The sequence below is a fragment of the Cucurbita moschata genome, unplaced genomic scaffold, assembly GCF_002738365.1.
Source record: "Cucurbita moschata cultivar Rifu unplaced genomic scaffold, Cmos_1.0 Cmo_Scf00009, whole genome shotgun sequence".
Taxonomy (NCBI): domain Eukaryota; kingdom Viridiplantae; phylum Streptophyta; class Magnoliopsida; order Cucurbitales; family Cucurbitaceae; genus Cucurbita; species Cucurbita moschata.
The window spans coordinates 5,434,895-5,445,441 of record NW_019268525.1 but is presented as its reverse complement, the minus strand read 5'-3'; the positions used below and the strand labels follow the sequence as shown (position 1 = coordinate 5,445,441).

Below are 10,547 nucleotides of genomic sequence, written 5' to 3'. Positions count from 1 at the left end.
TTTTTTTTTTTTTTTTTTTTTTTTTTTTTTTTTTTTTTTTTTTTTTTTTTTTTTTTTTTTTTGTCAATATTCGTTCACCTGTATCCATACCTACGTGTACACCTCGGCTTCTTGGATTGAATTACTATATTGTCCCTTCAGGTGTCCTCTCCTTAAAAGGGTTCGTTCGTTTGAATGTTTTAGAATTTTATATAAATAAAATATTTTTAACAATTTAATTTATTTACCTATCTTATTTTATTTCAAATAATTTGAATTTAATAACAGTATTAACTTGAAATATTCTAATAGATGCATTTTATTTCAATATGTAATGAATTAAAGCAAACAATATCTACTAGAGATGGAGATGAACAATTACATAAATAAATAATAAAATATATACTACGTTAAAAAAAAACTAAAAAAAAAATTGAGTGAATTTAGACCCTAACAACCACGGGTTTATTAAAATTTTTAAAATAAAATAACGTGATAATTGGCATTGGAAAAAATAAAAAAAAATAATTAATTAAATGAATTGGAAAAGATACACATGTGATGCCTACTAATAATTTTACATATCCAAGAAAAGGCTCCCACACGTGCCACACGTGCTTCACCCTTGAACAAAAACTCCTCTCTTTTGCTTCTATAAATTGATGGTACACCTCTCTCACAACACATAATTTAGAAGGAAGAAATGGCTCAAAAAATGGCATAGGTACATTCTTCTCCTCCCTCTTCTTCTAACACTACTCGGTCGTTCTCTACCTCCGTTCATTTTTTTTTTATCTTATTTTTCAGATGGGGTTCGTTCGTTCGTTAATGAAAACAGGAGGATGAATTCGACAATCCTCTACTGTAATTATAGTCTTTGCTCTCGTTTTCTCTTCGACCTTAAATTTTTCTTTTTCTGAATTGATTCATTTTTGTTGTCTTCTTTTTTCAAATAAGGGTTCGGTAAAGAAAACAGGGGGATGAATTCGATGCGATGCTTGTCAAGTAAAGAGCCTTCTGCTGTAAATCACAACCTTTGCTCTCGTTGTCTGTTCGACCTTGAACTTTTCTTTTTCCAAACCGATTTCATTTTTCGTATCCTTTTACATTTTCAAAACATATAGAGTTATTTATTTATTTATTTTAATTTTTAAAAACCCTTAAATTTGGATGGATTTATGGGTAGGTAGCACCCAAAAGCACCATTTTGGTAGGTAAGTGACATCTTGTACTTTTTTATGGGAATTATATTTTGTTTTTTTTTTTACAAAAGAAAAAAAATACTTTTCAATTAATCGAGGTTATTACTGACTTTTCACGACTCAAAAGTATAGATCTACTTATTTAATAAACGATTAAGAACTATAGTAAAAATTCTTATTTATTATTGTGTAAAAAAGGTTTTCTTTTGGGAGGAGGTTAAAAATATGTGGTAAAAATGAAAAATAAAATTTGAAGGATTGAATTATTTATATTTACTTTTTTTTTTCCGCTCAATAAAGAATTATTTATTTTTTTTAATTAAGTTTAGTTTCTTTGTTCTTGTTAATTAGTCTTCAAAAATATTTTTCAAATAAAAAAGAAATTATTTTATTTAAATTTGGTTAGAGATGTAAATGTTTCTTGAGAATTAAAAAAAAAAAACTAAAAATAATATTATTAATTAAGAAGTTTTCTAAATTTAAGTAGAAATTATAAAAATAGATTTTTTTTTTAAGACCTATTTTCTTTTAGTAAATATTTATTAATTTTTTTATTGCTATAAATTCGAATACAAATAAGTTGTGTTTGGACAAATTGAAAAACCGAGGCCGAACAAACAACAGACACAAGGGATTAGTAGAAGACTGTTTATTTGACAACGGATTTGCATGGAATTCAACGCTTCTCATTGGTCAACATTTCAAGATCGTCCAAAGTTACCAAAAATTAGTTAGCTATTACGATGTAACAATCCATCCTTTCATACATGAATAAATGAGTTATTATAAAAGACAGAAAGAGCAGAGAATTGGTGCACATTTGCACTGGCTAAGCGTGCGATTATACGTACATTTATTTAAGGCATAAATTATAACAATCGTACTTACCTACTTATCATTTCCCTCTATTATGTTGCTACCACGATGAGACTCTAGAGGGTTATCAACTATCTCCCGTAGTAGTTGAGAGTCATTTATAGCTCTAACTCTATCAAACCAACCAAGCTATCGATGCAACTGTGTATGAATGACTCTCAACAACTACTAGAAGTAGTTGGTAGCCGTTTAGAATCTCATCATTATAATAAAGGGGCGTGACTTAGTGCATGTCAACTAGGACACATACGTGAACTAGCCACAAATAAATTTCAATCGTTATTAAGGATAGTTAGAAACCCTTAGAGTTCATAAATATGGCTCCCAATCACTATTAGAGACGGTTAGGAATCCTCTGAAGCCTCATCATAGTATTATAACTGTGAGATCCCACATCGGTTGAAGAAGGGAACGAAACATTCTTTATAAGACTATGAAAACTTCTCCGTTTTAAAAATATTGAGGGGGAAGTATGAAAAAAAGCCTAAAGAGAACGATATCGGCTAGCGGTGGACTTGGGCCCTTACAATTATAATCAAACATCAAATTGATATTATTGATGATTGGATAAATAAAAACTTTATGATAATAAATCAATTAATCTTCTTATCCATGTTCCCAATGAGTTGTTTCATCTGAAATCTCCAAAAGAAGAAATAAGCCAAACCGAACCCGACCAATACATAAACCCAAACCCATTCGTCTTCACTCTCTTTGGGAGACCTCATTTCCTCAATCCCGAACCGCTCCCTTCCCAAATTACCATTTAACCCCTCATTCACGTACCCATTCAACACGTACACCCTCCCCTCATTCCCCACTGTCACGCTTGTAGCGAACTTCTCTTCATCGAGGTCAATTTCGTCATAAACCACCCCCTCCCCCCAACTGTCCTCGCTCTTCAGGAACCAAAGCTTTCTGTAACTCACCACCAAAACGACGCCGTCTCTCCTCGCCGCTATCCCGTCCGCCCCTTTCAGATCTTTGTTCAGCAAAACCAGCCTCGCCGTTCCGTCGTCCGCGTCCACTTTGTACATCTTTCCGGTGTTTGATTGCACCACCAGAAGATATCCTTTGCTCACGTAAACCGCTCCGTTTAGCCCTGAGGATGAGTAGACTTCGTTGGGGGTTGCGGGATGGGAACTGTAACTCGTTGATTTCGAGAAGACTGTGGCCGATCCGTCTATGTTTACCTTCCAGATGAAGTTTCCGGCGGAGTTCGTGATGAAGGCGTTGCCCTTGAAGTCGGCCGCGACGGCGTTTGCGACGGGGCGGTGACTGGAGGTTCCATCGGATGGGAGAGGAGTGAGGGAGATGCGGCGGCGAGATCGCAGATCGTAGGCAGCGAGGGCGTTGAATTCCGGAAGTGGAGGGGCAGCATGGACGGCTGCGAGGAGGCGGTTGTTGACGGAATCGATGGCGAGACCTAAGATCGAGACGTTTTCGGGGAGGTCAGGATCGTGGATTAGGGTTTCGGCGACGCCGGCGTCAGAGACGGAGACGAGAGTGCGGTGGTGGAGTGAGCCGACGACGAAATGCTGCGCGGATGCGTCCCATACGATGCCCTCTGGATACAGATTTGGGGATCGGAAATCGATAAGGTGGGGCTTTCGAGCTAGGGTTTGGGAGAGGAACAATTGGAAGAGGATGAAGAGGAGAATTGGAGAGCAATTACTTGGCGCCATGGGAGCGATTGGAGAGGACTTATGATGGATTAACGATTTGTGGAGTGAATTTATATGTCAGGAAGAAGATGATGAACAGATTCCTTGAAGAACCAAGACAATTGGACTGGATTTCTTGTCAAAGGGGTTTCTTTTCTTTAACTTCTCAAAAATTTAACATTTTAAATTTTTTTTCTTTTTTTCTTTTTTTTGTTCGATTTAGATGATGAATAGTTAAAAAAAACAAGTGATCATTCCACATTCTCAACGAAAAACGATCGTAACTGATTGTATTATGAACTAAGATGATAGACTTCTACCAATTCTCTCTATCACGTAGTCTCGATGCACACATCATCGTTGTTGGTGTTCTACATAATTAATGAAATTAGATTATTAATGATAATTTTATATCATAATCAAATGATTATATTCATTAAATCTTCAAATTTTAAAGACTAAAAAACTCAAATTTTGATGATTAAAATTAATATTATATGACAGATAATCGTAAAAAAAATTATAATATTCACTAAAAATTTCAAAATTTTATCTTTTATGGCAAGAAGCATCTTAATTTAAAATGTATTTAATATTTTTAAATAAAATTTAGAAAATAAAATTTCAATTTGTGTCCTCTCCGCCAATCATTTCTGTAGCCGACTTTCCCTGAACTTTATCGAGAGAAGAAAAAACAAGCAGCGTTCTTCCTTATTCATCGCTTCTTCATTCTCAGTTCTCCCACTTGAGTTCAGCTCAATTTTGTTGCTATCTCTCATACACAGGCAATAGAATCGTGAGTTTCAGGCATTTCCAGACTCGGAATTACACATACACCGCCGCCAAGGTGATTTTCTCTTCACTTTCTCGCTTTCACCCTCCTCTAGGTATTTGAAAATTTAAACTTATCGCAATTCTACTTTATCTGCACAGTCGAATTAGTCTTTTGGGTAGATGCATATACTGAATCTGTATAGACCCTCTTTCGGGCATATCTGGCAATGCTGTGGACATAGCGATTTGCGGGGCTGTTCTAGAGGGTTCACGCATATCTCAATCTCTACTGCTCACGGCTTGGTTCCCAGGTATTTGCATGGTTTCCTAGGTCGTCATGTAATGTTGCAAAAGAAAACGAAGAATTTAAGACCATGAATGGGGAATTGAATGCATGTTGAGTGCCTTTCTGTAATGAATATCATGAGAAATCAAGGACAAGTTGCTAAGAAGTAATAATAACTTCTGGGTACAAAGAAAATGTTAGGAACTGAAGCGAAGTTTGCCTTCTGTTTGGGTTGATTGCTATTTAGATTGGATGATAATAACATGTGCATTTTTGGACGTTGGAATCTCATGATTTGTAACCGCCCAAACCCACCACTAGTAAATATTGTCATATTTAGGTTTTTCTTTTCGGGCTTCCCCTCAAGATTTTTAAAACGCGTTTCTACACCCTTATAAAGAATGCTTCGTTTCTCTTTTCAACTGATGTGGGATCTCACAATCCACCTCTCTTTAGGGCCTAGTGTTCTCGCTGACACTCGTTCCCTTCCTTAATCGATGTGGGACCCCCTAATCCATCCTCCTTCGGGGCCCAGTGTCCTTGCTGGCACATTGCCTCGTGTCCACCCCCTTCGGGGCTCAGTCTCCTCTCTGGCACATTGCTTGGTGTCCGGCTCTGATACCATTTATAACACCACAATCTCACCACTAGTAGATATTGTCCTCTTTGGGTTTTCTCTTTCGGGCTTCCCCTCAAGGTTTTTAAAACGTATCTACTAGGGAGAGGTTTCCACACCCTTATAAAGAATACTTCGTTCCACTCTCCAACCGATGTGGGATCTCACATGATTACTAGTTGATAATTATAATATTTCATAGATCTCAAAATGGTAATCATTGAAATGTGTTAGACTTCAATGTCAATTATAGTTCATGTTGTATCAGACATTTGTCCAACTTATGATCCACTTTTTAGTGCCATCTTGTTCATAATGATATAATAACACATTAAAAGAGTAAGAATCTTTTAATTTGGCAACTTTTAGTTGATTTTATATCTTAAATAGGTCCAACTTCCATATCTCAGACATCAAAAGAGTTCATCAAACTTGTGATCCCCTTTTAGTACCATCTTGTTCATAAAGGCATAATAACACACTTGGTGACAAGAAAAATTGACTTCCTGTAAAATTTTCAGTTCTTTTATTTTAATGTAGAGCTCATCTGTTTGTGCTGTAAAGATTTATGGTGACTTGTTAGCTTTCCCCTTTGTTAATGACTCAACAACTTCAGGAAACTTACGGCAATGTCTGCATCTGTGTCAAAAGATTCTGGAATATCAGTTGCATCAGTAGCAATCCAGCCTCCATCTCACCCTACCTATGATTTGCGTGGCGTCATCAAGTTAGCCCTTGCTGAAGATTCTGCTAATTTTGGTATAATAGATATTACTTTTTAATTTTCCATGGTGATTTCTGGGTTTACCTCCCCATTCATTATGATCTTTTTCTTTTTTAAAAGAGGAATTAGTTGCTGAAATTTTCATTTGCCAAATAATATTTAGCACAGTTTTTGCTTCCTAGGTATGCTTTCGATCTTAAGTCTTGTTTCGTTGAACAAGAAATTTATAGATGCATTCAAATCATCAATGTAATTATATTTTCGCCTCGAATCTACTTGGGTTAAGTCTGTTTTTCCACCTAAGTGAAACTGCTGTGATAGTACTCCTAACACAATTGTAGGTGATGTAACATCTCTGGCCACCATCCCCTCTGACATGGTAGTGGATGCTTTCTTCTTGGCCAAAGAGGACGGTATTGTTGCTGGCATTGCTCTTGCAAACATGGTATTCCAGGAGGTTGATCCTTCAATTAAGGTAATGTTGGTGTTCTCTCTCATCCCTCCCTCCCCCTCTTCCTTTTGATTCTTATCGAGTTATTTATGAGATGGACGTGTTCCCGTTGATCCTAATCCACATTGCGTCTTCAGGTAGAATGGTCTCAGAAGGATGGAGATTATATTCATAAAGGACTACAATTTGGAAAAGTTTCTGGTAAGAACTGAAAATCTCTAGGAAGCTTAACAAAACTCCGTGTCGAGCATAGTGTTGGTATGGGATACTCCAAACACGTGATGAAGACATGGAAATAAACTTCCTAAATTTCCTAAATTTTTTATATGCAGGGCAAGCACAAAGCATCCTTGTAGCTGAAAGGGTGGCACTAAATTTTATGCAGAGAATGAGTGGAATTGCAACTTTAACTAAGGTTCGTTTGTTTCCCTCATGATGCAATCAATTAGTAGTTTGATAGTATCAATTTCTTCCACATAATGTATAAATATAGGAACACAATGGGGTGAGATAGCCAATGGATTTTATGTTATTTTGCCTTTTTCTTGTTTGAATGAGTATTAACAAGTACATGGCATCGAGGATTTTGCAGGCAATGGCAGATGCTGCTAACCCTGCACGCATTCTGGAAACGAGAAAAACTGCTCCAGGTTTACGTTTGGTGGATAAGTGGGCGGTGTATATCACTTCCTTGGTTCTACTTTTACAGAAACTCTTTTGGCATTCTACACTTATTCTTTATTGATGTTCTTACAGGTATTAATTGGTGGAGGCCAAAATCACAGGATGGGTTTATTTGATATGGTGTTGATAAAAGATAATCATATATCAGCAGCTGGAGGCATCTCAAATGCCATTAAATCTGTTGACTTGTATCTGCAACAGAGAAATCTTAAAATGAACGTCGAGGTACTTTCCCGAATCCTAACGTTTTTTTAATAAGTTTAAAATTGTTTTTCTAGTTATTCTGAATCCTTTTTGTTTGTTTTTATATTGTAATATCTATTGATATTAAAATTCTATGAGTTTCCTAGTAATGAGATGTTATTGGGTTAGAAAATTGTCTCGTAAGATAAGTCAAGGTACGTGCAGAGAACATTTATGGATATTAAAAAAATGTGTGGGCGTGTGTGTATGCGCTTGTAACTCCGATTTTGTTTAAATTAAAGTATAGTGATATATATTACAACTTGTTTACACCTAAGTTTTATTATTTCTTAAATGTTCAAGAATTTCTTCTTGATATGCTTCATGCTAATTTTTGTTTTTATATTGCTTACTTTTAGATGGAACTGAATTTTTCTTGGTTATATTTTAATCAATTTCCAGGTTGAGACCAGGACTCTTGAGGAAGTTCATGAGGTACTGCACTATGCTACCCAAAACAAGACATCCTTAACTAGGATGATGTTGGATAATATGGTCGTTCCACTCCCGAGTGGCGATGTTGATGTGTCCATGCTTAAGGAGGCTGTAGACATCATCAATGGGAGATTTGAGACCGAGGTACGTACAGTTTAATACCAGCACATTTCGCAGTGTCGGGAACTTGAAATCTATTGATGGCCTTTAAATTCTGCATATGAACAATAATATTTTTTACTTATAATGAGTTTTGCCATTTTGAAGCGTGACCATTTGGCTCACATAGCGTTTAAGTTCGATAGATATTTGATAATGTGATACTAAACACTTGACACACCATATGCTAGAGTGTCTGGTTTATAATTTGATTGCATGAACACATTATTTATGAAACGATGAACAAAAATGAAGAATTTTGGATGAAATACATTGGATTATTCTTCTTAAAACACATATTTTTATGGATGTAATACGTATTTGATTTAAGATTATTCTTCTTTACTCGTTTTTAGCTTGAATTTGCATTTAGGAGGATGTCCTATCCTGTAATATAAATGCTTTTGTAGTTATTTATTTGTTTATATAACGTTATATCAGATTTTGATTCGCCTATTCTCTGGTGGTAGGCTTCAGGAAATGTTACTCTGCAGACCATACAGAAAATTGGACAAACTGGGGTTACTTACATCTCCAGGTATAATACACAGATTGTAATATTTTATCAGCAAGCTTCCAGCTTTTCTTTAATCAAAGTGTGTGTGTATATATATATATATATATAGTTTCAATGCGATTACTTCTCTTAAAAGTCCCTAGTGTCATCAAGAAAGCTTTAAAAGATTTGTTGACAGCCTGATACTGACTCAAAAGAGTCCCAGAAAAGCACCTGAGAGCTAGGAGTTACTGTATTATCCCAGCTATATTTTCTGACACATTATGGCCTTTTGAGGAAATATTTCTTGATTGCTCTGTATTCCATATATTGAAGTCGTATTTCCTTCACAATATCCTCGCATTAGTTTACTCCTAGCATTTACTGTTGGCCTAGCAGTAGAATCCTTGAACTCACCTTCACTTGTTCCCTTCAAGGTGAAGGTGCCATATTTGCCCTGCCGTCTTCTGTAAATGTGGCTCCAACCAGCTTAAAACAAAACAGTGCATCTTAGATTTGATGGGTAACGCGACATAGATATTGATACATCAAATCATAGAGAAATCTTTGATTTAGTTATCCGAGCAGTTTAGTCAAGGCTCAAGCTGAGTCTAGTGAGGATATTGCTTTCTGCCAGTTATGCTAATATATGCTCCATGTAACACAGCAAGCAAAAGTAGTCGGGGAAAAGCTAACCTGCTGGAATACCATTCAAACAAAAGAAACAATGTCCGAGTCAAAATATACTCTCAAGGAAACACGTTAAGAAACTCACATTTCTATTCATAAAAGATGAAGCAAAGGAGAAAATGATTCTAAAACAGTGAAAACTTTAAAAACCTCCACTCAAGTAAGAAGAGAGCTCTTTTATTTTGCAGCCTCATATGCATGATTCCATCTCATCTCATATTCTCATCAGTAAAATTGACGTTATTGTACGTGGATGCCATGTTTGTGCTATTATGCCTTTTCTTTATTGCAAGGAGAGAACCATTTCTTGACCAAATCCTAGTGGAAGTGGGGATCAAGCTATAGAAACTAGGGGGCTTTTTTCTTTTTTTGCTATCTTTTGAGATAATATTTTATGACTTCATCTTTAATCTTTGCAGTGGTGCGCTGACACATTCTGTGAAAGCACTTGATATCTCTCTCAAGATAGACACAGAGTTGGCCCTTCAAGTTGGAAGACGTACAAAACGAGCCTGATTCTAAAACCCCACGTATCTGGTAATGTTTATCCTTTAACGTTTTATTTTTGGGAATAATTCAATTTTAACCCTAATTTTTCCATTTCATCAAATTATGCCTAGACTTGGTTAAATGATGCAATTTCTATCATCTATTCAAATCTTGTTAATTCATCTACTAATTTTAACAAATGTGGGGTGTTTAGATTTAAACACCTGAGTCATGTTGATCCTAACCAAGTTGGATATTTGTAGCTTCTTAATTAGTGTTAGTTCTGTCAAGTTTATTTACTGGACGAGTAAGATATCTGGTTGAAGCCGTCTGCAGTAGCTTAAGTTTTGTGTACTTTTGTTCAAGATGAACTCTGGATATTTTAGTTTTACCGTTATTTTTCTAAACTATTTACTAAAAACCTAACTTAGATACTTTATTTCTTTGATGAATAAGGTATATATAGGCAGATCCTTGTGGTCACTTGCAGTAGTCTAAGTTTTGGATTTTAGAACAGATTTAGAGTTTTGTTGAATGATTTATGAAAAGTTTAGGGCAATACCTCCAAAAAAAAAAAAAAAAAAAAAAAAAAACATCACACCCAATACCTATGAAGCATGAGTACACGTAAAAAGTCTTGAAGGTTAGCCCCTACAACAATTCATCATAACTAACATCTGTGGAAAAGAGTGATGCCCGTAAAATTTAATTATTTTTTATTTTGGTTGTCTAAAACAATAAAATGAATGAACTTTGTACTAGAGCAAGTACATTACACT

The 10,547-nt window shown here is 35.5% G+C and overlaps 2 protein-coding genes and 1 long non-coding RNA gene across 3 annotated transcripts in view; 1 reads left to right on the top strand and 2 right to left on the bottom strand.

Annotated features, from left to right (window-relative positions):
* Nucleotides 1-2,598: 2,598 nt before the first annotated feature.
* Nucleotides 2,599-3,851, bottom strand: LOC111447908. Its single transcript, XM_023087289.1, has one exon. It carries the CDS (start codon nucleotides 3,740-3,742, stop codon nucleotides 2,651-2,653), a length of 1,092 nt encoding a protein of 363 aa, XP_022943057.1. The 5' UTR covers nucleotides 3,743-3,851; the 3' UTR covers nucleotides 2,599-2,650.
* Nucleotides 3,852-4,350: 499 nt separating this feature from the next.
* LOC111447821 (nicotinate-nucleotide pyrophosphorylase [carboxylating], chloroplastic) overlaps nucleotides 4,351-10,547 on the top strand; it is a 7,756-nt gene continuing 1,559 nt past the window's right edge. The window contains exons 1-11 of the mRNA XM_023087168.1: nucleotides 4,351-4,568; nucleotides 4,655-4,806; nucleotides 6,014-6,156; nucleotides 6,463-6,596; nucleotides 6,710-6,773; nucleotides 6,905-6,987; nucleotides 7,165-7,248; nucleotides 7,329-7,481; nucleotides 7,902-8,078; nucleotides 8,564-8,631; nucleotides 9,699-9,816. Of these exons, the coding sequence (XP_022942936.1) occupies nucleotides 4,676-4,806; nucleotides 6,014-6,156; nucleotides 6,463-6,596; nucleotides 6,710-6,773; nucleotides 6,905-6,987; nucleotides 7,165-7,248; nucleotides 7,329-7,481; nucleotides 7,902-8,078; nucleotides 8,564-8,631; nucleotides 9,699-9,795 (1,134 nt within the window). The 5' untranslated portion in view covers nucleotides 4,351-4,568; nucleotides 4,655-4,675 and the 3' untranslated portion in view covers nucleotides 9,796-9,816. The remainder of the gene's footprint in view (nucleotides 4,569-4,654; nucleotides 4,807-6,013; nucleotides 6,157-6,462; nucleotides 6,597-6,709; nucleotides 6,774-6,904; nucleotides 6,988-7,164; nucleotides 7,249-7,328; nucleotides 7,482-7,901; nucleotides 8,079-8,563; nucleotides 8,632-9,698; nucleotides 9,817-10,547) is intronic.
* LOC111447822 overlaps nucleotides 8,940-10,547 on the bottom strand; it is a 6,134-nt gene continuing 4,526 nt past the window's right edge. The window contains exon 2 of the long non-coding RNA XR_002711327.1: nucleotides 8,940-9,288. This is a non-coding gene — a long non-coding RNA (uncharacterized LOC111447822). The remainder of the gene's footprint in view (nucleotides 9,289-10,547) is intronic.